Here is a 25010-nt window from a genome sequence, read left to right on the forward strand (position 1 = left end):
CTGAGAATAACCGAGAATATTTACAAACTTTTTCAAAATATGTGAATAGACGGAAGCCTTTCGGAAGACCAATATGGAAACATCAACAATAATGGGAAAAGACTAACAGATAGTGCGACCACGGGTTGTATGCAGTCTTCTAGATAAAATACATCAACGAGATTTTATGCGCGAGTAATACTAACAGCGATCTAAAGGGAGCCACTAAACTAATTTTGAAGTCATGTTGTGTATACTTGTATAATATATTAGGTTGGGGAAAAAGTAATGTCGTATTTTGTCAATAGATGGCGACACTTAAACATATGTTGTGTTGTACTTATCGCATCGGGTCATACTGTACGGCGATTTGAAGACGACAATCTGGGCTATAGGTGTCCCTTTGACAGTTTTATGATCGTACGTTTCAGTCTCAAGTTATAGTGCGTCAAAGATGGAGTCCACCAAGAAAGAAATTCGTCATATTTTACATTTTTACTACCTGAGAGGTAAAAATGCAACGAAGGCAGCCAAAAAAATGTGAAGGTTATGGGTCCGATACTGTAACGATTTGCACAGCATAGCGCTAGTTCGAATGATTTCGTTCTGGTGTAGTGGATGCCGAAGATACACCCCGTACTGGTAGGCCAATCGCCGTAGAAACCGATAAAGTCATCGAAATCATCCAAGTAGACCGGCATGTGAGCATTCGCTTGATTGGCCAGGAACTGGGTAAGGACCATAAAACCGTTTGGGGTAATTTGCAGAAGATTGGATTCCAAAAAAAGCTGGATGTTTGGGAGCCACACGAGTTGACGCAAAAAAGTCTCTTAGACCGAATCAACGCCTGCGATGCACTGCTGAAACGGAACGAATTCGACCCATATTTGAAGCGGATGGTGACTCATGATGAAAAGTGGATCACTTACGAAAACCTCAAGCGAAAAAGATCGTAGGATTGGAAGGGAATCATCCACTATGAGCTGCTCAACTATGGTCAGACCCTCAATTCGGTCCTCTACTGTGAGCAACTCGACCGTTTGAAACAGGCGATTGACTAGAAGCGGCCAGAGTTGGTCAATAGGAATGATGTTGTGTTCCACCAGGACAGCGCTCGGCTTCACACATCTTTGATGACCCGCCAGAAGCTACGGGAGCTTGGATGGGATGTCATATCGCACCCACCGTATAATCCGGACCTGGCCTCTGGATCTATGGGTTTTGCGGCTATATGCTTTTGATAAGTGTCTTTTCTTACCTTGGTGTGAAATGATGGTGACTTGGAACTTTGATGGAATACGGTGGTGGACAGCCGCCGTTCAGTCTTCAAAGTTTCATCCTCCCTTTGTTTACCAATTCCAAACGAGGAAGATAGAATTATTGAGATTCATTTTAATTTGACTTTGGTTATTTTATATTCTGCGATGAGGAGCAACTCGGTTACTGTTTGTCTATCAGATAAGCGCACTATATATAAGAAAATGTCCGTTCCTAGATTGTAAACTAATTTTAGAGTTCGGGAGGGGTTATCAGGGTTCTTTTTTGAGATAGTTAATTATTTTTTCCCTTATTTCTATTTGCCATAGTTTCAGCAGATGCGGGATTTTACCTAATACTAGCACTAATTGTCAAGCATTAAGGTCGGACGATCCTACCTTTTTGGCACCCTACATGAGGATGGACGATTCCGTAGCCTACACAATGGCGTCATAGATTTCGTCATTGTGTAGGCTACGGAATCGATACCATGACCATCCGGTTGTGGATAAAATCCGGTTCAATAGGTTACGGAGGGCGGGTCACTTAATCCGTATGGATGAGGATGATCCCACCCGGAAAGTCTATAAGGGCAGTATCTATGATAGAAAAAGAAGACGAGGCAGACCCTGCATAAGATGGAGCGATGGCGTAGGTCAGGACGCCAGACAGCTTTTAGGGATATCGAATTGGTGGACCTCGGCGCAAAACCGGGATGTCTGGAGTTCCTTATTAAGGCAGGCCTAGACCGGATACCGGTTGTTGCGCTGTTGATGATGATGATGATGATCTTACCTACTTAAAAGACAAAGGGGTGCTGGCGGTGGCAGGTTAGTGGGAGAAAAACTGAAACTACCAAGTACTGCTTCCGGACATGTTTCCGTTATCAGTCCATGCTTGTATGCAAGATTTTGATGAATCACCTTACATACAGCATTGTGCCTGTCCGTGTGTTGCACCGGTTCGATTACAATGCAGCAAGAAATGAAATGGTCCAGCGTTTCTAACATCGAATCACTCATTCTGCACTGGACGTTCTCCACTCGCTCTTTCATTATGTGCTTTTTTTAAGCTCGGGTGGTGACACACCATCCTGAATGGCACGCGTGAATCCCTCCGTCTCACCAAGGAGCTCCCAGCACACAGCCATCTGCTCCACGAATGGCTGTTAGAGACAATTCACATATTGACCGTGCATTGCCTTCAACTTCCATCCATCGAACCGCTCTTGGTCTGACTTCACCCCACTCGGAGGATTGAAATATCGATCGATCAAAATGATTAATATTGATTCACCTTTTGACATTCGTTCAATTCTTCATCTAATTTTTTCGACTAATTACTTAATTTTTACTTTAGTTTTCTTTCTTGGCTAATTAATGTCAGTGCTTTTGTATATTCGTTTTGGATATTTTCTTTCTTTTTTTCGATTTTGTCGCTTCTTTTGCCTTCATTAACTCCATTTTGCTCCTTTTGTTTTGGTTAAACTATTTGAGTTATTTTTTTTTTTATTTGATTACTTAGCCCTGTGAGCTGTAGCTCAAAGTTTTCCCTGATTGTCGTAAAAGGCGACTAAGAGGGATAGGAATTTGTGGGTTAATTAACAATGCTTCATATAGGGACTGTCCCCACAGCGAAGATCTTTGACTATTGAAAACCAACTATGACTGGTTTCTGTAATGTATGCAAGGTTCTGAACAACGATAGCGGGGATCCTCAGAATACTTGCTATTTCTAAATTGAGCGGGAATTCTAACGTGTAGGCCAGATATTTTAGGCTTAGCAAAGTAAGATTTTGGGACATTGGAGAATACTCCTCTCCCTCTTGTCACACTAATGTTAATGTTCTTTTGTACTCTAGAAAGCGTATTTCTAGCAAATGCGAATTCAGTGTCGGGTTGTTTCTGATGGCTACCGTATTGTGCGCTTTCTTGGTCTGAGATCTGGCTTCGGACAGACTTCTAACTTTAAGATTCCGGTTCAAGTTAAGGAGCATCACTATTGTACAATGATATGCACTAAGGGAAACTTCTTAAAAGTGAACGTAATGGGTGATCTGAATGCCAAGGTGTCTTCTAACAACACCTTGCTTGGAAATGTGATGGGAAAACATAGTCTTGGCGACCGTAGCAATAATGGCGAGAGGTTTGTGGACTTGGTTGGAGAGATGCAACCCCTAGAATTCAGCACCGACCGCTTGTATGATCCAACTGTCGTTCGATAGTGGGAGAGCTTTCTTGCTGGCTCGCCTGAAAATAGCGACGAGCATTGCGCTGCCATCAAAAATGCTCTTCTCTTGAGTCCTTCATAGGTCGCCGGTCACTTCCCGAAGGAGCGACATAAGATCTGGTTGACTGGGGAATCGTGGAAGCGATCAATGAACGGAGAGGTTGAAGGTTCTACTGACCACTGCGAGTGATAGCGAGTGTGACGGGCTCGAACTCCAATATTCAGTGAAATTCCGTGAAGTTCAGCGTAGTGTACGCCGTGGCAAGGGAATTTGCTATTGCGCTGGTCAGGAGAGCCGACGATGCTGCAAAATGCACTGATTTTACATCATATCGCATCACGAAAGAGCTTGCATGTGACCTTTCTCAGAGAGTGGAAGAAAGGAATGAGCCTCAAGGACCCAAAGAAGGTGGTGGTTTTGACCTGTTTGATCACGAAGAAGGGGACTTGTAGGAGAGTTATCTGCGCGCTCTATGCCGTCGCAAAGATAATGGCTAAAATAATCCTGGAACACATATAAGAACATCTCGAAAGCTTGATCTGCAGAGAGTATTTTGACTTTCGCTCCGGATCTTCTTGCATTGGCAACATCAACACCCAACGGATCATTGTGGAACAGTGTGGAGTTTAGATCTTCGCTGCACCTGATCTTCACCGATTTCGAGAATGGTTTCTATAGCGTGAACGAAGAATGTATTTGGAGTATTCTAAGCAGGAGGGGCATTGCCTAGAAATTAATGGCCACTTCAGAGCGACATATAATGGCGCAAAATATCACGTGTTGCACCAGGATAAACATGATGGTGACATTCTCTATGCTGCCTTATCCGAAGGGGGAGGAGGAATTCCATGGACGATGGCATCTTTCCTCAAACAACTCGACTATCTTGATGTCATCTCTTGGCTAAATGGCTCTGGATTTGGAAAGAGAGGCAAGTTGAGTCCAACTGAAGATAAACGCGAACAAAACCAAGGTTCTCAGTCCGACGGGTCATCGCACTCTTTCTATGTGAATTCATAGGCAGAGCATCGAAGACGTCAATGAATTTGTATATCCAGGAAGCGTGTTTTCTGCCGACGATAGTGCTGAACTGGATGTTGCCCGATGCATTAACAGTGATAGATTCGCTTTTACCACCTTGTCTAAAATCTGGAATTGCAGTTATCTCAGCACCAAAGTCAAGTTGAGACTGTGCTAGTGTTCTTTCTGTGTTGCTATATGGGAGTAGCAAATGGAAAGTGAATTCCACTCTTACTCAAAAACACCAAGCTTTCGTCAATTTCTTTCTGTATCGTATCATGTTCTGACACTATCTCAAACGACGAACTTGGTCAGTGCGCAACCTGAACTTGAACGCATTGTGATCGGAAGACGCAAGTGGTATTGGGTAGGTCACACAGTAAGGAGGAGCGGCAATTGCATTTTGGGTCACGCCATGTGGAGGAATCCATTCTCCCAAGATGACCGACGAGTGGGTCGCTCCAAAGGCACTTAACGCAGAATAATAATAAATACAAGAGAAGTGGCAGCGTCTCGAGATGTCGTGGGGCATTTCAGGTAACCACGAACGATGGCACGTGGTTGAAGTGCTAAATCCCACCAAGGGCTGAATGGCAAACATATCTATTCGTCTCGGTGATACTCCAAGGGACATTCAAGAGGGAGGATCGATAGGTACACTGTGAAAATAGTACAAGGACTCAATCGACAACGTAACAAGGTAACTCCTTCGGGAAGCCGAAGTACCAAATGGGCACTACGAAGAAGAGGAAGAACTTACATTTTAAGATGAGTTCTTTATTTGTTTTTTGAAACTGGTGAGAATAATTTTATTTGGGGAAGAAATGCGTGTAATTAGAAGTTTATAACACCTTGGAATTGGGAATCCACCCTTAGTTGTTCAAGCTTGAAAGTTTCCAATTTTCGAAATATACGCTAAGGAATTTCCTTACTTGTATATCCTTACTTCTACATCTACATCACCATTATATTATGTAATTACAAGGCATGCTAACTTCATGCTATTGTTTATATAAAATGTTAGCACCAAACCTACCTGGGCATTTGGAATAGCTCGGATAACTCCTTCAGGCTGAATTCCACCTGGCCTCACCTGGTAATAGGTTCCTGGTGATAGTTTGGCCAGTAGCTAAGCAAGCTGTAACAAAATAAGCCCTGCAAAGGTGCTAAGAGATCCTTCAGAGTTTGCGCAATAAGGGCGGTTTTGGTCTTGTCAAGAGATGACTCAAGAATGGCAACGCAAGGATCTAAGTAATTTAGTTCAAAATAGGGATATTAAGAAGGTCACCAAGATCCTTGCTTTCACAATCGATATTGATACGTTCATCCTCAAGGTGAATATACTTAAAACTGCATCTGAAACTATCACAAAATTCCGTTTGAATTTTTCTGAATCGCGAACGCTATTTGCTTCCGAGATGATTTGAAAGCATTTGAGAATGGATTCAGAAGGCAGTTATGAGTATACTTGAGATATACTCTTGTATCTAAGATTTTAATAGATTTATCTCAGTTTTTTTATTTCTTATTAGTGTGTACCAAAGATAATGCAAATTAAAATATTAACTCCGTACTAGTTGGAAGTAAAAATGAAAATGAACGGTACATAAATTATGACTGGGACATTTATGAAGTAATTATGAAGTTTATAGTTGTAGTAACATTTACAGTTGTTCCATTCCCGTACAGATGATTCCTGTTGCAAGGTTAAACTGCAATGTAGGCTTTCTGTTTTTGATATAAAAACATTACATTTAACTTTCTAATATTGCTTAGGTAAGCCACCGGAGTAGGTTTTCACATTCTGCAATTTGAACTTTTCACTAAGGTTAAGATGTTCATTTCAGATGTACCTACCTACATATGTATATGCAATGTAGAAAGATGCATGTTTAAGTTACAACGTAAAACATCATGGCACCAGTATTAATAATGGTAGTACATATGGGTCTAAATATGTTTAACCCAATATTGTTGCCATTTACAAATATAGCTTTAGCAATAAATCCATTGATGCTGTCCTTGAAGCGCGGATGCAATAATGGATGATGTTGAAGGCTTGCAATGCTTGGGTTAATGTTACTGTGTATGATTGAAGCAATTGATGTAAGTGCGTTTCATAGTTTAAGATATTTAAATGTAGGAAATCATTTTTCTACCAACCACATACACGGATAGAAGTTGAAAGAAAAGGAAAGAAAATGGAGCAGCATGAAAGTTTTTGGAGGTTCGATATTGTTAGTGCTCATATGCTTTTAAATCAGGGAGTTTTTGAAACATAACAGAGGTGAATTTTTCCTTTTGAAATATAGTACCTCCGGCGGATTTTTTTGCTGAAGATGCTGATTGTCCTGAGTTGCCTCCGCCCTGGACGAAACCGTAAGTCAAAAGGAGTACGTGGACTACAAAAGTGGAAGTAAGCTGCTTCCCAAGTGGTCCGGTCCGTCATCAAGTGGATGCGGACTCAGGACTCCCAGCATCCTCCACGAAAAGATTCACTTCGGCCTGGTCTAGGTTTGGACTTAGGACGGATTTCACTTCAATATAATTCGCACTCATGTCGATTGATTACTACCTGTCGCTACTTTCCGTCACGCTGCTCCCAGGGCAGAGGCGAGGCAGCGTCTGATGAGCTGCCTCTGCCCTGGACGAAACCGTCAGACAAGATCTCCGATGGATGCTTAAGAACTTTACAAAAACTGAATCTTCTTCTGTTATTCCTCCCAATCTTGGAATAAAGATTACATAACTCACAAACCTCCGCTTTTTTATGTGCGAACATATTCGCATACTACAACTAGTGCTGTTCTAGTCTAGTTCTGTGAATTTTTTGGTGAGTTATCAACTGCTTGTAAAGTGCTAGGAACTCACAAAAGTAATATCAGCTTAAGGTGGGAAACCACATTAGAAAGCTTTCAGAATCGATTTGTTTTTCTTGCATAGATCAATAGAATATTCAGCGAAAATTTCAAAGCGAAATTCGTCTTCTTTTAGATTTTATGAACGTAGAACCAAGTGATTCTTGGGTACAAGATTGCCCAGGAAATCGCTTTATGTCCTTACATAATCTTGCAGCGCTATGTGAATAGTGTATTTATGATTACTTGGCGTCAGTCCCTTCTATCAACGCATTTGTATTTGTTGCAACTGTATTTTGTTTGCAATTAAATATGAGAAATGTCTTGACATCTGAAAGACCACTTTTCAAACAATTTTTTTAAACGACTTTTTCTCAAAATGACCTTTTTAAGGTTTTGTTTGCAAAACAAGGTCCTCATACATACTTAAAAATTCAAAACATTCCTCTATATATCCAACTACGCCGTTCATATGGGTTTACCTTATATGATAATGACGTTATGCGCGTCTTAGATTCCGATATTCAAACTTTTTGCCTACTAATTATTGCTCTTTCAGGATGAACTTGGGCAATATACTATTCTTAACTTTATTTGAGAACGTTTCAGTAAGGGATGTATTCTGAGGCCTAGATTTTGTATAGGTGCACCATTGCGAATTTTTCAGATTTTCTGATTGGATAGGAATGACAGCTGTTAAACTTTTCGAGGCCTACATTTTCAGCCCTCACTACCTATGTTGCCTCCAATATTAGAAATAAGATTAGTTTCAAAAAGCACAAATCAAGCCCTTTCATATAACCATATTCTCTAAAAAGAACTACATCCTCTTTTGCATGTATGGGAAGGGCAGCGACTCAGCAGAAAATGGCGTTACTTGCTATATGTTAACAGGATCATAAATTATATGTTCTCACCAAATTTCGTGACTGTTCCGAATAAATCGGGTGTGACCGACAGACAGACAGATAGATAGACAGCCTCTGAAGAGTTGCCAGATCTCCAGGTGGGGGATAGGGCATACCTATTGATGTGTAAATATGTATTCAGACGGACGGACAGACAGATCGAATAGATTCTAATAAGGTTTTGTTTCACACTAAACCTTAAAAAATGATGTGATATCACAATACCTACTGGTGATGTTTTGTGCATTTTCTGATTTTTCTTGTGAGTTGATTAAGCAAAATGCGAATGGCTTTACTATACCAGTGAGTAGTAGTTTCTAAAATGAAATGTTCAGGAGTTAAATAGCTTCTACGTTGATAGTTTGAACAGTCCTTCTCATATTCCTCAGCATTATTTTGAATCACTTCGTTGGTCCATTTGATTTGTAAGTCGTTACGAATTTCTTCATTTGTTACCTATCAATAAGGGCAAGTTACCTTGAATAAAAATTAATTTTAATTTTGGATGGCGTTGCGATTTGATTGCTTAGCAATGTCTATTAACTGAATACTGTATATTTCCTTCGGTTTAATCGTAATTGGTAACTCAAACTTTTCTAATAGAGATTAAGTAGCCTTCGCAATCTGAAGTCAGCGGCTGTTAAATAGTGCGAGTAGATTCCGCAATTACTACCCCCAGCGAGGGGCTTTCAAGAGCGGAGCCTTGCGTGGCCTGCCCGTCAGTGTGCACATTCCTCTTTATGCTCCTATCATCGGGAAGGAGGGGAGGGGGTATTCAGACTGCGCAGCGCTTTTCTGTATTCTCCCACCGGTGCTCTGAGGTGGCGGGGAGGAAGACGGGGCGGCAACCCTGTCGGCTGAACCAGAACCAAGTGGCCGAGGAGAACCTCCACGTGGTGGCACCGTGAACCGCTGTATCGCATTGGCTTGCCGGCCGTGATGCAGTAGGCGAATGCTCCAAGGCCTAATTAGGGCGATCAGACCCGAGTCTGCACTCATCTGAAGTGGCTTCGGTCACGAAACCTTACCAGTGGTATACTGGTACCATGGGAACCGGGGTAGCCCCTGGACTCTTATACTTCGAGAGAATTCCTGTCGTATATGAGTACAGCTCGGTTGTTTGCGGTTGGCCCCCTAGTGGGAGCTTCATGGGGGCTCTTGGTGATGGTCAAGCGAGAAGAGACCTTCGGGCCTCGGCGTGGTGTTGCGTTTCAACACGTGTGCCGTACTTCTTAGTTCGGTTGAGATTTAGGTAGGTCTTGCATCCACCAGTATGAATTTTAAGCCATGTACTTGCATAGACTGGTACCGTTGTTGCTTGTCACAGCGGGGCTCTGATTGTGGTCCCAAAATCAATCCGTGTCTTAAGAAGATCGTAGGATTAAGTCTCCACGACAGGTACCTACGTTAAAACCCAAGGACTTAACTGTATTCTCCCACCAGCCTGGAGGCTGAGGGTCATTAAGCACAAGGCCATGATATCTGTCAGTCAGAATGACTATATTACGTTTAAGCCTCGAATCATGCTCCAGCTACCGTCAAGTCTCCAGTCCCGCCAGTAAACGATAAACTTTGTTCGTTTAGCCGCGGCGGGTAGAAATCGAATGTCTTTGGTTTGGTGGTTTTATAGCCCGCAGGCAGAGCTTTTCTAACAATCCTTTCATATCTGGCCGATGATGGAGGGAACATCCCTGATACCAAGACCACCAAGCAGTCGGCATATGTCGCCACTTTCCTCCACTCCTATCCAGTATCTATGGAAAGAAACTCCGGCAGTAAGATTCAAATTAAAAGTATTCAGCAATGATCCGAGAAGCATTTCTGATCAGACGCCATTCTGTTCCGTACATTCAAACTTATATTTTCAGTTATCAAGGACCTCCTCCCAAACGTCACAATTGCTAGAGCTGGGCATACTGCTCCTGTTACACACTACCTGCGCTATAAGTGTAAGAGGCTACCCAAGACATAAAATGGGAAGAATAGGCGATATGGCAGATGTAGGAAAAGAGGCATGGCTCAATGGAAAAAAGTTGGCGCGAAACCAGAAAAAGAAGAAATAGAAGAAATGGTGAAACTAAGAAAAGAAGCTACAAAATGAAGAGAAAATCAATTTGGAATGCTCAGGGTAGTTAGTGGAATTATATGGAAAAATGTTGCATGGCCAAATGGAAACTTTAATTTTACCGAATGAAAACACAGGGCTCTAGGAAGTGGAGGGACAGAAGGTGAAAAATGGCGAGAGTTATTTTGGAAGACGCAAAACTGCAAAAGGAGGTGTTTCGAAATGTGGAAAACGACAATCAGGACTGTTAAATTGGAGAGAAAACGTAAAGCACTAAGGTGTGAAAGCGGCAGCAGAAGACTATTTGAGAGGTTTCAAAACCGCAAAAGGATATAAGCCAGGAAATTGAAAAAACGGCAAGAGATGATTAATCGAAAGGAAGCAGGGGACGGGAAAGTGAAGCGAGAACATGAGTCTTTGCAGGACAATGATAGTGAAATGGTATACAATTATACGAGTTAAAAGTGATAGAATAAGCGCATAGTGACTTGAAAGCAAGCCCAAAAGGTTGAAGTTCTAGAATGGGACGGAAGAATTCAAATGATCCTTTCCATTTACTTTCAGAATAAATACCATTGGACGAGTGCGATTTGTATTATATATCGGGAGTGAGTGGATAGCATAGTGGCTAGATCACAAAGTTGTCGCGATTACAAGTCGACATCTTATTGATTTCGGAGGGATTGTATTGTAGGTTGGATGTAGGAAATCAGTCGAGTCAGTTATAAAAGAGTACCTGAACGAAATCAGGGCAATGGCTCTTGAGACCACACTTCAAGTAGAAGGTTCAAAATAGATTGTGACGCTATTCTTAATGATTAAAGAGAGCGAGTTGACATTGAAGCAAAAATTGAAAAGTAAACAGCAAAGGCAATTCTGGAAAGGGGGAAATTAGTGCATCTAAGGCTCATCCTAGAATTTTCAGCAGCAGTTAAGGGTTTGGAAGGTCGAGGCGAGGAGTCACCCTTAGGTGTTATGTTGCTAAAGGTGATGCAATAAACCACTATTTTGGAACATCATACGGAGGCAGTAGTGACAATTTGAATGTCACCAAAATCGTAATGTCAGACGGTAGTTGTATTGGGCTGAATAGCAGCGGTTGATGAGAGAATGTCGGCATTCACATTAATAGCCAATCATTGGTCAGAAGCGTTTTAATAAACATGTTAAATTGTTTGTGAATAAGTGGAAACGGGTTAAGCCGATCGTGCGTCTTACACAACAAGCCAATACGCGGGTAAACTTTTTCTGGTGCCATCCGATATTTTGTTGCATTTTATCTCTTACATTGTCGATCTTGTATTTTCCCAAGTCGTTGTGATGTACATTAATGGGCAGAACATCGAGGATGTCGATTAATTTCTCTATCTAGGTAGTGTTGCATCTTCCCATAGTATCACCTAGCTTGATGTCACCCGACGTATTGACAGTGCTAACGCCAATGTTCAATCGAAAGTAACTCCAATGTTACTCAAGGCTCCAAATCTTTGTTAACACTTGCCTCGCCTTGTCATTGGTGTACTTTAGCCTGAAAAAAATCTCGAAAGATGATCTGAGTCGTCGAAGAAAAAAGTCAAATAAAGAGATAGTGTATTGCAAAACAAAACCTTATTAAAATCAGTTTACTGTTTGTCTATCTGTCTGTCATACGGATTTTTCTTGGAAACGGCTATATCGATTGACATCTAATTGGGTGGAAAGGTGGGAACTGTGAACAACCACGCATACAGCGAGTTACATCATTCTACGTCGAATTTAAGGATCTGCCCCATACATGTAAGAGTGGGATGTACATTTTTTTCACCGAATATAGCCTTGTGGGGTGTCAAATGAAAGGTCTTCGTTAGTGATTTTCAAAGCCGGTCTTAGTTTTGACACTTGTTGGAAAGGTGAGGAGTACGGGGGGTAGAAAGTGATCATTTCTTTCAAGAACCCATTCTCAGAAACTACAACTATAGAACAGGAAAATTTTAAAAAAAATTAAGAAGCTGCCACTGTATGGTGCCTAGATTCTGAAAGACCGATATATATTCAAAAAAAGCTTAATAATAGTATATTACTATAATTGTTAGTAGAACCTGCAAAACCCCTCTTACGTTCATCCTAGAATCATGAAATTTTGCAGCAGTATAGGCTATAACATTCTTAAAAAATTATAATACATTAAAGTTGCTGCTTCTGTGCAAATTCAAGGCTTTGAGTGCCAGTGGAAATATTCTCCCCTAGTATATGATTTGCACGTGCTAGGTACTAATAGGACAAATGTCCATTCAAATGTTTATATAAAACAAATACACAAAACCTTTCGTACCTGAAACGTCCAGCTTCCGGTTTCCCGATTTATTTTCAAATTCACATAGTGGCGACCGACTGGAGATGTATCCAAATAAAGTTTTCTGCGAGTTGTTGAAAGGAGCGGAGCGAGAAAAGTACCTAATTTTTTAAGGTTTTGTTTGCATTTTTCTCGGAGACGGTTGTAGCGATTGGCACCAAATTTGGTAGAAAGGTGGGAACTGTGAACGCTCACGCATATAGTGAATTACATCCTTTTACGACCAATTTAAGGGGGGTCCCCATACATGCAAAGGGAGGGTGTAAATTTATAGTCATGTGGGGTATCAAATTAAAGGTCTCGATTAGTGCTTTTCGAAGCCAGTCTTAGTTTTGACATTTATTGAAAAGGTGGGGGGTGCGGGGGGTTGAAAGTGGTCATTTTTTTAACGAACCCATTCTCAGAAACTACCCAACCGAAAAATCTGAAAAAAATCAGGGGGCTGTCACTATATGTTGCCTAGGCTCCGAAATACCCTCCATACCGATACCAATGTTCAAATAAAGTTAATAATAGTACATTACTATAATTTTTAGTAATTGACAGGAAAACCCCCGTTAAGTTCACCCTAGAATCACAAAATTTTGCAACAATATAGGCTACAGTATAGAGCATGATCCTGCCAAATTTGGTAAAAATCGCACTATTACTAACAAACTTATAATCGGTCAAAGCTGTCGCTTCTCTGCAAATTCGAGACTATGAATGTCAATATCACTTGAAAGTGGCTATTTTCACATAATATATGCATATTTTACGTGCTAAATGCTAATGGGACAAATGTACACCCAAATCTCTTTATAAAAGAAACACACAAAACCTTTCATACCTGAAGCGTCTAGCTTCCGGTTTCCCGACTTGTTTATGTATTGAAATTTCTAGGTTGAGGATGTTAATATACCTTTATCTTCCATGTAGAAGGGCCAGGGGGAATAGAGGGATTCAAAGAAAGTTGAATATATCTAAAGAACGTACCGCACTATAGGGAGCTTCCTATCCATTACAATATCTTCCACTTAGAACGGATACTATGGCAGCAAAGTGTTGTCTACACAGAGTGTTTAATATGGCAAATAAGACAATGAACGAACTGGGAACTAGAAGTTGGGTTGAAGGTTGTTTATATTTCTGATGTAAAAAGATTGCCGCGCACGGTTTTTGATATGCAAGTGGTCAAAATAGCAAACCCTAAACCTGTTTCCGGTTCATTACTTCAAATTCTTTCTGCACTTAATTTAGATCTTCTGATTCAATCCGTCCCCACACTCATGAATAACGTAACCTTGTACTTCAAAACTGATTGGCCTCAATTCGAAACAAGTAGCAACTGTTTAAAATCTAATGATAAATTATCATTGAATGAGATGAAAAATAACCTGATCTCGACAACTTTCATTCGGGCACCTTTAGCTTAACGCCAATGGCTGTTTGCAAGAGGGTCTTATCAATTACGTTACGTATGTTTAAGATGCCAGCAGTTAATATTATGAAAACTAACGGAGCAAACACCGCCCATGGCCTTAAACTTCAGAAATCATTATCTGCTGGTTAAGTTTGACTTACTCATGAAGTCTGTCTGCCCCAATAATGCAAATGTGAAAGGCAGAACATGTCACACTGTTTTTGTTGACTGGGCCTAACAGTGGCAATTTTAATACCATTAGTCATAACCAGATACTGTATTAATTCATATGCATGTACGAATATATTAACTTACTTGCGATCGCCACCGACATTGGTTCAACTTTACATCCAAGAATAGCGTGGAGATTTTTCTGTTCGCGATAGCCTGAAGCCGCCATGCAACCGGCGAAGAAGGTAACGTGCCAGAGGAAGGTGAAGCACACAGCGAATCCGGAATATGTGCAGAATATCCGTACTGATGGAAACGGACTAAGGATACCGATCCAGAAGGATACCATATCCGTTACTGATGTGATTGTTATCGAGACTGCTGCCTCTGAGAGCATGCTGCCCATTCTTTCTGGGACAGACCACTTTACCGGTGTCCTTCGCCACGCTGCTAACATTACGAATGTATCGTCGATGCCGATTCCTGTAATATCACAAGGCAAACAATTGATATTAAGTAATGTATTCTGGTAGTAAAAATCTTATAATAATTATTTCTAGTTTATAATAAAGCGTTCATACATCTACAGTCGTACCTCGCGACAATCTTCTTCCGGAGACCTTTTTTAGCCACATAAGTTTGAACATGTGTAAATTGATCATCTTTGCATATTGAATTAGTTAAAATCTTAGATGGTTTATTTACGGGTCACAAACGTTCGTTATGCTTTATTGGTCGCTCAGAATTACATTTGGCATTCTATTGTGGATAGCCTCACATGCACTTTATGTGGGCTCAAAAACTATATTAAAAGCAGATGTCAAGCATAATTCTACTAGAGGCTCACAGCTATGAGCCCATATTTGAATGAGTAAGGTTAATTGCGGTTTGCAGCGTATGTATTGTCTCCAGCCAAAACTCATTACTAAATCTCCTCACGATTTGTGAATCTTGTGTGTATGAATAACATTCTTAAATCATTGAATCGAATGAACTCTCGTCAATGAAATTTATGGCTCTGAATATTCTTTTCATCACCCGACGGTATTGACGCATGTAGTGTTAATTTGTACTATTTGTAGTTAACATGCGATCTGCAACCTATGATTAATCCTCATGTAATTGACTAGGGAGTGTAGCAGAACGATGCAGTACTAACGCCCACCTCACAAAAGATGTAGACTGCTACCATTTCAGGTATGATTGGTGCAAAACGGATGGTTTTTCTTGGAATTGAGGATTTATATGAGACTCTTGATAGAATTTTCTCTTAGCAATTGATTGGGATCGAAACGGAGATCTGACACAAAGGTCTTGAAATTAGTCAGACTGCGACAACGGTCTATAGATCAGATCAACTATGTTGTGGTTAGCCATCGTTAATTCAGCGTTACATATATTTTGATTATCTAAGAACAATGGACAATAGTCTTAGAAGACATTATTGTTTGGTGACTTTATTCTTTCGTTTGCTTGCTGCGTTTGTGCGAATGTAAGGAGAGCGACTGCACATGAGTTGGCGATATGGTGTACATAGGTTGGATAGACAGAAAATAGGATAACCATGACGGAGGTGAAAATGAGCCTCTTTTACAGTGGAAACTTTCCGGTCTCCATTGCCCGTAGTAACCAAGAGTATTCAAGCACCGATTTCATCATTTCATTGGGAGGGGGCTTGGCTACTCTGGTACTTTCCTCTGCAGAGAAATACTACTTACGACGGGCACAAGGGCGGAGCGTATCAAGGACAATTCCGAGGGACAAGTGGAGTCCTCTGTCTTTTTGTTCTGTTCTGGATAGAAGAAAATTATGACTGAAATTGGCATCTGCTAAGGTCCACCAATTCGATATCCCTAAAATCTGTGCGGCCTCCTGGCCATCGCCATAGTTCCATCCCAGGCAGGCTCTCTCTCGTCTTCTTTTTCTACCATAGATATTGCCATTATAGACTTTTCGGGCTGGATCATCCTCATCAATACGGATTAAGTGACCCGCCCACCGCATCCCACTGAGGCTGGTTTTATCCAAAACTTGACAATCGCTCATAGATTTTGTCGTTATGTAGGCTACGGAATCGTCCATCCTCACGTAGGGGGCCAAAAATATACGAGGACTGGCAAGATCATAGTCTTGTATAGGAAGGGATTTGGCCCTGTGGTGAGAATTTTCGAGCGGTTTTTCTAAGCTGAAATTGGCTCTGTTGGCTTCCAACAACCGCGCGCGGATTTCATCATCGTAGTTGTGATTTTTGACTCTAGATAGGGGAAATTATCAACGGTCTCAAAGTTGTAGTTTAGTATCATTATTCTCCCCGTTTGACTAGTGCCGTTTGATGTTTGGTTGGTTGGTTTTTGGTACTGACGTTGCCACCTTATATTTTGTCTTGCCTTGATTGATGTGCAGCTCAAGTTCTCGCGCCGCCTGCTCGATCTGGATGAAGGCAGTTTGTACGTTTCGGGTCGTTTTTCCCATGATGTCGATATCGTCAGCATAGACCAGTAGTTAAGTGAAGCGGATCATACCTCTCGCATTTATTTCAGTATCACGGATGACTTTTTCCCGGGCCAGGTTAAAGAGGACGCATGATAGGACATCCCCTTGTCTTAAACTGTTGTTGATGCCGAATGGTCTCGAGAGCGATCCTGCTGCTTTTATCTGCGATCGCACATTGTCCAGGATCAGCCTAGTCAGTTCTATCAATTTCGTCGGGATACCGAATTCTCTCATGGCCGTGTGTAGTTTTACCCTGGCTATGTTATCATAGGCGATTTTAAAGTCGATGAAAAAATGATGCAACTGATGTCCATATTCCAGCAGTTTTTCCATTGCTTGCGCAGAGAGAAAATCACCACCTTAATTGACATAAATGCCAATATGTTAGCACCAATGCATCATTAGTATCTGCCTGGTGTCTGTTTATATCAGTCAACTTTTTAGCTTTTGTCTCATTTTAATATAGATAATTTGAAAATGTTGCAAAAACCCTTTGGGAAGTCTGCTTCCTGGAAAACTCGGGCACCCGAGTGGTGTAAAGATTTTAAAAGTGGCCGTACCGCGGTAGAGGTTTTGACTGGTTCCAAATGCCCACCCACGTTGAAAAACCGAGAGGAACGCCCCTCGAAAATTATCATACCAGTCTAAGAGAAACTGCTAGTTAAAACGTGAATTTCGCGCAGAAATAAATATCGGAAGACTGTTGATGGGGATACGTTTTCTGAAGCGAATAATAATCCAACCTTCATGAATGGTATAATTACTGGTGATGAGACGTGGTTCTACAACTTTGACAAGTAGACAAGTCAACAATCGTCCGAATGGCGCTTCGAAGGCGAAAAAATCAGAATGCGACGAGAGACCTAAAGGTCGTCCCTTTGTTGGATTACCAGCGGTGCATGAACGCGTGGGAGAAATGCGGACATGTATTGGTTGCTTTACAAGGAAGGAGGTAAAGAAAATTGCCTGAAAGTTAAGTTCTCGGTACTTAATGATCATAGTTCTAGGCAGGTTATTGTTAACGTAAATAATCTTCGCGGTCTTATTGAAGTCGGTGGACGATCATTCGATATTTGGACGAATCGGTTAAAATAAGCTTCCTTGACGCTAGGAAAATATCACCTTGGCAGATCATTTTGTATGCCGCTTTGCATAGAATGTGACGCTTGACAGCATTTATGATGATAGTAAAGAGTGCTCTCTTGGTGGGCACCATCGAAGAACATGAGCGGTTTTTATGTACCTGACGCAACTTTAATTTTACAAAGCAGTGTAACTCGGCGGATGAGTCGCTCTGGCACTAGTTATTACCACACTGCACATCCGATGAGCTTGTAAGGAATGTAGTCGAACGTGTTCTTGAAGAAGCTAACGTAGAGAGGACTTGCCACAAGCCGAACACTTCTGTTGGGTTAATGACAAGGATGGTACTATGCTTACCGACTGCCGAGCCGCGACGGATAGATGGCGGAGAATATTTCGAGTAGATTTCAACTGAAGAATTTGTTCATCCTCCCGTTGCACTATCATTGCCGACATTTGGAGCATTTTCACCTGTCAGCGTAACTGAAATCGAGGAAGCAATGAAACGAGTGCTGCGCGGTTACTCAGGGAGAAACGCCGTGAGAAGCATCGCCCTCTTTATATTGCATTTCTAGATCTGGAGAAAGCGTTTGATCGTATGTCACACCAACGAAAGTTTGAAATGTAGCGAGTGTATCAAAAGCGCTTCGTGTCACTGTTGGGGCCCATCAAGGAAGCGATCTCTCACCACTCCTCTTGGTTCTTGTTATGGACACTGTCACACGGGACATCCCGTGCAACACGGTCTCAGATTCAATCTGGATAAAATTGAATTTTTGACGACCGATACCCACAAACAGACACAATCACTGTTAGCGGCAGTGACCTGCCCAGAACTGAGCGATTTAAATATCTCGGGTCAATGCTATCAGCCAATGGAGAACCGGGTTATGAGGCGTTCCACAACTGATGTTCATTCTGATCGACGTATCCACGAACGTCTCAAATATAAAATTGACCGCAATGTGTTGCGCGTTTATAAAAGACAATCAACGGCGTCATACAGTAATGGAGATGAAGATTTTGCGTTGGGCTAATGGCGTGATATGTTTTGATCACATCCGAAATGAGGATATCCGCGATAGATATGGGGTTGTATCGCTCGGGGAAAAATTGCGAGGAAGCGTTTTCGATGATATGGTCACGTGATTTGAGGTAAAGAGAATTGACTTGTCAAGATTGGTCTAAACATCGAAGTCGATAGTAAGTGACCGAAAGGCCGGCCGAAATAACGGTGGCTGGATAAGCTGGATGGGGATTTGAAAGCTTCACGCAGCATCCAGATCGGGCTTTTGATAAAACTAAATGGCGAAACCGACCACGACGAGTCGGCCCCGCTTGTGAACGGGATAAAGGCTGAAGAAAAGGAAGGAAGGTCTGATACATTCGATGGATATACGTATATTATATACTAACTATGTACAAATGGAACTATCGTTCACCGTATTTTCCTTGACCAAATTCCTCAATTCAATACCTTTGGATGTGGTCAACTTTAGCGGTGAGAATGACAATTGGCACCGTGAAGTTGAATTAAGGAACTCCAGACAACCCGGTTTAGCGCCAATGTTCGCCAATTCGATATCCCTAAAAGCTGCCTGGCGTCCTGACCTACGCCATTGCTCCATCTCAGGCAGGGTCTGCTCGTCTTCCTTTTCTATCATAGATATTGCACTTATAGACTTTCCGGGCGGGATCATCCTCATCCATGCGGATTAAGTGAATGGCCCACCGCAACCTATTTACCCGGATTTTATCCACAACCTGACAATCATGGTATTGCTCATAGATTTCGTCGTTATGTAGGCTACGGAATGGTCCATCCTCATGTAGGGACTAAGACAACCCGGCTAAGGGTTCGCAATTTTTCTTAATAAGAACCCAGGACTCCGAGGAAAATATAAGGGCTGGCAAGATCATTACCTTGTACAGTAAGAGCTTTGATCCTATGGTGAGACGTTTCGAGCGGAACAGTTTTTGTAAGCTGAAATAAGCTCTGTTGGCAGCCAACAACCGTGTGCAGATTTCATCATGATAGTTGTTATCCGTTGCGATTTTCGATCCTAGATAGGAGAACTTTTCAACGGTGTCAAAGTTGCAGTTTTCTATTTATATTGTTTTCGTTTGACTAGTGCGTTTCGATATTGTTTATTCTTTGGTTTTTGGTGTTGACATCTTGCCTTCATTAATGTGCATCCCAAGATCTCGCGCTTGTAGACCTCGGATTGTTCTTCCGATAATGTCAATATCATCAGCGTAGGCTAATAGTTGGGTGGACTTGAAGAGGAAGGTGTCGGATGATAGGGCATCCCCTTGTCTTAGACCGTTGTTGATGTTGAATGGTCTCGAGAGCAGCAGGCAGCTGCTTTTATCTGGCCTCGCACATTGGTCAGGGACAACCTAGTCAGTCTTATCAATTAGGTCGGGATATCGAATTCTCTCGTGATCATGTTCAGTTTTACCCTCGCTATGCTATCATAGGCGGCTTTAAACTCAATGAAAAGATGGTGCAACTGATGTCCATATTCCAGCAGTTGTTTGATCGCGTGCTGCAGAGAGAAAATCTGATCTGTTGCTGATTTGCCTAGAGTGAAGCCTCTTTAGTATGGGCCAGCTTTTTCACATCGCTAATATTCCATATATTCTCTTTCTCGACTAGAGTGTAGTCGAGTAAGATGTCTTATTATGGGGCCATACCGGAGGTGTGGGGAGTACGTTGAGTTTATAATGAGATTCTGGCGCTTGGCACTGTCGAGTTTATTGCAGTTTAATCAAACTCTAAGGTGACGTTCTTCAGAGCTTTATAAGAACCATGTTTAGTCGTATGCATAATATCATTCGCGGTCTGTGACATTCGTTCATTCACGTTTAATTTTGCGATAATAATTTAGGTCTGATAGGGATGTGGGGATAGATCCACATTTCGCATGTGAATACCTATATAGTCCCATATAGTCACTTATATATGATAATAACACACTTTCCTATCTGCGTGCGATTGGCACGTACATGGCTCATTATTTATTTACCGTTTGTAAGCTTTTCTTTCACACCTTCGTATGCAATTATCTAAACGAGTAACTGAATCTATCACGGATGATAACTTAATTTGCATTTGCTTTATCCGGCGAACAATCAATTATGAAAGCGCACCTTTCAGCGTTCGTTGTGTGCTTACGCATTCGCTACCATAATAATATGGTGCGAATTGTACATATATGAGTTAGGACGAGTATGTGTGTCGCTAATGTGGAGTTTGTACATACAATATAACACCCACGGTCCGCTTTCAGATGCTATACTACGACACTAGGAAGAAAATTGATAGTGTTTTCCCATTAGGAATATCTAATGTAACCAAATGCAAATTTTCATCATCGTTACATAAATAATTGCTGGTGCACTTTTAATTAATTGCCGACAGGTCTCCTATTCTCTCTTGTATAAATTAACATTTCTCATCCTAAAATTTTGCAATGGATGATCAAGCGAGGTAGACCAAGCACGGTTGTATTGAGATTGCAAAATGGTGTTACACTTACCTATCATAAGAAATGGTGCTGCTAAATTAATGCCGATGAACTCTATGCCCAAATACATGGCGAGACCGAACGCTGCCATAGTTGCCATTGCCGCTGAAATGTTGCCCATGAGGCCGAGCCACGGCTTGGAGCGCACTGCATCGCCCATCATGCATGTTCCGACGCTGTAAGCAGGAGTTTGTTTATTTACTTGTTTATTCAACGTTTAATTTATAATTTAATGTAATTTAAATATTTAATTTGTAGGGATTGCAGTTGACTGCTTGGAACCTAAAAATGGTCTTAAAGGTTGTTGCTTTTGTTGCGGTGCAATTTCGTCCATATCTCCAAATTTAATTTCTATTCATATAATGGCCAGTTAGCTTAAGTCAATCGATTTACATTTGTTAACCAATTTGGCTTACTTTCCTGAATGCTTAAGACCAACCAACGGACGGGTCGAGAATTACCAAGCAACTTTTGAGTTCATTTCTCTACTTTTACTCTATCATTTATTTACTGTATTCGTAATTGGTGATAATTGCGTTTTAACTTCGAAGAGTTATCTAATTTCTGCTTGTTGTAATATTAGATACAGTCGATACAACTCACCTGAATATCGCCATCAAAATAAAAGTAGAACTAAAATATGGCACAACGGTTTGGGTGTTTTTCTCTAATTCATGATCGAGAGTTTTCGAAGCAAATCTCGCAATGGAAATATGCTTGAAAAAACCGGTATCTTCAGCTTTTCCAACCACTTCTAAGAAATGCTCTTCCCAGGCAGCACCTCTGCAACGGAAAAATATGTTAAAAAGATTGAAACAAAAAAACAAATCAAAGTTGATTATGATTAATCTTTTTATACAAGTTCTTATGATTGGGAATGGTTTACGCACTTTGCATCTTGCCGCTTGGTATCAGCCGTTACAAAGTAGACTAGTTGAATTGCTGGAACACTTATCACCGTGTTATCTTCGGAAAGAATCGTTCCGCCAAAGAAAACCGGAAAAGCGTGTGCATCCCATGTTACCGGATTGAACATGATGGGAAAGGTTAGATTTAACTCTCCCGTTTCGATCTGAAATTAAGGAAAAATTTGAATTAGATTCGGTTTTGAAAGGCTGGCTATGTAGATGCAAAAACAACAGTTATATTGCTATGAATAGCCTACTTTGCAGCAAAATTAATGGGAATGTTGCTTAGATATATGCAGACATGATAAATATAGAAAAGCATTTAATTCGTGCCCGCCACAAAGCAATTAACTACGGATGGATGGCTCATCATCGTGTTTTGATGTGCCAAGTCATGCACATTATGTAACGTAGGAACAGACTTTGATTATAGGCATTAAATTGCCCTAGATTGAGGCATTGAAGAAGAAGACAGAAGAATCTAGCAATCCAAAGCTCGAATACTGGACTGAAACCCGTAAATGGAAAGATACAAAAAGTAGATACACCCTGGGTAATAATTATGTCTAAAAAAGGATAAAGGTCGTACGTTGATATCCTTTGAAAAGTAATGGAATGAGGGAGGTGAGCAATAGTGTGAAATATATCAGAAGGGCGCAGAAAGACGATTTGATACTGAAATCAGGTGCAACGCAGCAAAGTCAAGATAATGTCGAAACAGCAAACTGAATAAAAGCTTGACAGCAGATAGAAAAGGATAACCTTATAATGTAAAAATCTATGGTGGGAGAATAGGGAGTCCTCCGTTTTCTCACTGTCCTGCAAACTTCTCGGGAGCCAATTGAAGAGAGCCTGAGACTCTCCAGCAACCCTATTCTCGACATCAGGTCGGGACTCAACGCTATCGGTCTGTTGCTTCTACTCAAGAATGCCAAAGATGAAGCCCCAACCACCCCCACGCGAAAACCATGCCCAGGGATCTCGAATCTTGTACGATCCTCAAGAGTGATTTAACACAAGCGAAAATACGGTAGATGGTGCATGCATCTGCAGCTGCTATACGGCACCAAGTCTCAAATCATAGCTGGCGATTTTAATGCATGGGCTGAAGAATCGGGTAGCGGAAAAATAAACAAAGAGAGTGTATTAGAGTGTATTACTCGAAGTTCTTTCTGTTTTGAATTTTGTTTTAGAAAACACTGGATGCGGTAACACTTTCCGAAGAAGGGAAACGGGGTCGGTGGTAGAAGTCACATTTGTTAGTGACACTTTAGTTAAGGACCTCTATTAGTTTTCGAAATCAAAGAGTTAGAATAAATTGATCCCGGAGAACATTTGTGAAATGGGCAGTCAACAGGTTTGACGAGGAAATACAACGCTAGAAGGAAACGTAAATCCTAGATCGGCGAGAAGTTGCGACGACCATGCGATGCGTCCACGCCTAGGGGCACTGGCTCCTAAAAAAGAGTACCGAACTTCTGTTGGAAGCCTGAAATTGAGGAATGCTGCAAGACCTGCCTCAAGGCCAGACCACGCAGTCAACGAAACAAAAATCTATCTGGATATGAGCAGTTACATGAACCATATAAAACGGCGCGGAAAAAAATCCATGTGGCTATAGTAAGAAGTAAAAGGGAACACTACGAGCGGCTGTGTAAGGCAGCTGATTCGGACCCCTTGGATGACACCTACAGAAGAGTGATGTCCAAAATCAAAGGCAAATGCTCTCCAGCGATTATTTGCCCTAGCATGCTATATGAGATAGTGACGAACACAATGTCAATACCATTAGTCTTCCTATCATCCAAGTGTATCCCCTCAATATTTTAAAAGTAAGCGAGAAGAGGCCTTGGAAGCTTCAAAGAAAATAGCAGAAAATAAAGCTCTTGGCTTGGATACTATCTCAAACAAAGCTCTTAAGACAGCAGTGAATATAGCACCAAATATATTTGCAGGGGTATTCACCGCATGTCTTAAGAGAGGAGTACAGAATGCAAAAAGCAGAGGTTTATACTCCTTCTCAAGCCAGACAAATCTCTGGGAGAATTTTGCTCCTACAGACTGGCAAAATATTTGAGCGGATAATCTACAAGAGATTACTTCCGACTGACTCGGCAGAAGGAAATTTCAGCCGCAAAACGGAAGGGGCTACAGGGTTGCCTGTCAGAACCTTCTCCTCCGCCTCTACCAGCAAAAGCGGAAGAAAGGGAAGCTGGTGATGTGGACGCAACTGGTCTAATTCCGATGTATGGGAACAGACCCATACAGTCCGGACACCGTGAACCTGGGAGGGCTCCCAGCAGACGACAACGGAAGGCACTAGGAAAGAAGGTGTAGTTTATTGGGAATGAGGGCATGGGCGTTTCTACACCACCAGCGATATTCAGAGAAATCGGACGCAATAAAGCGGAACTTTTGGCAGAAGGTGAGGACAAGCTAGTAATCTCGGTGAGATTCATACGGAATGCAGCAAACTATTCAGTTAGTGGCGGTTTTCATAGTGGACTATACTTATGTCTACAAACATAAGGGTTAGTCAAATTAACCTTTAGCATACCAAAGCCTCTCCCTATCTACTGGCGCCAAAAACATGGGATCTTTTTAACAGAATCTGTGGTATTTGATGAGTCAAGGGGACTAGGGGACATTGGGCTGATGGCTGTTGCCCTTCCTTGATGAGGCCGGGATTTATGTCATTAAGTCCTGGCTGCAGAGCATAATGTGGAAGTAGTACTTATCACTAAGCGAAGGAAGAGTACGTCGATGAAGGCCAA

The 25010-nt window shown here is 41.5% G+C and overlaps 1 protein-coding gene across 1 annotated transcript in view; it reads right to left on the reverse strand.

The window, feature by feature from the left end:
- Positions 1-25010, reverse strand: part of LOC119655105 (patched domain-containing protein 3) — a 184633-nt gene that overhangs the window by 25763 nt on the left and 133860 nt on the right. Inside the window, exons 5-8 of the mRNA XM_038060828.1 lie at positions 22219-22400; positions 21932-22111; positions 21341-21504; positions 14367-14705 (exon numbers count right to left, since the gene is read on the reverse strand). Coding sequence (XP_037916756.1) covers positions 14367-14705; positions 21341-21504; positions 21932-22111; positions 22219-22400 — 865 coding nt within the window. The remainder of the gene's footprint in view (positions 1-14366; positions 14706-21340; positions 21505-21931; positions 22112-22218; positions 22401-25010) is intronic.

This window comes from Hermetia illucens, chromosome 4 (genome assembly GCF_905115235.1).
Source record: "Hermetia illucens chromosome 4, iHerIll2.2.curated.20191125, whole genome shotgun sequence".
NCBI lineage: Eukaryota > Metazoa > Arthropoda > Insecta > Diptera > Stratiomyidae > Hermetia > Hermetia illucens.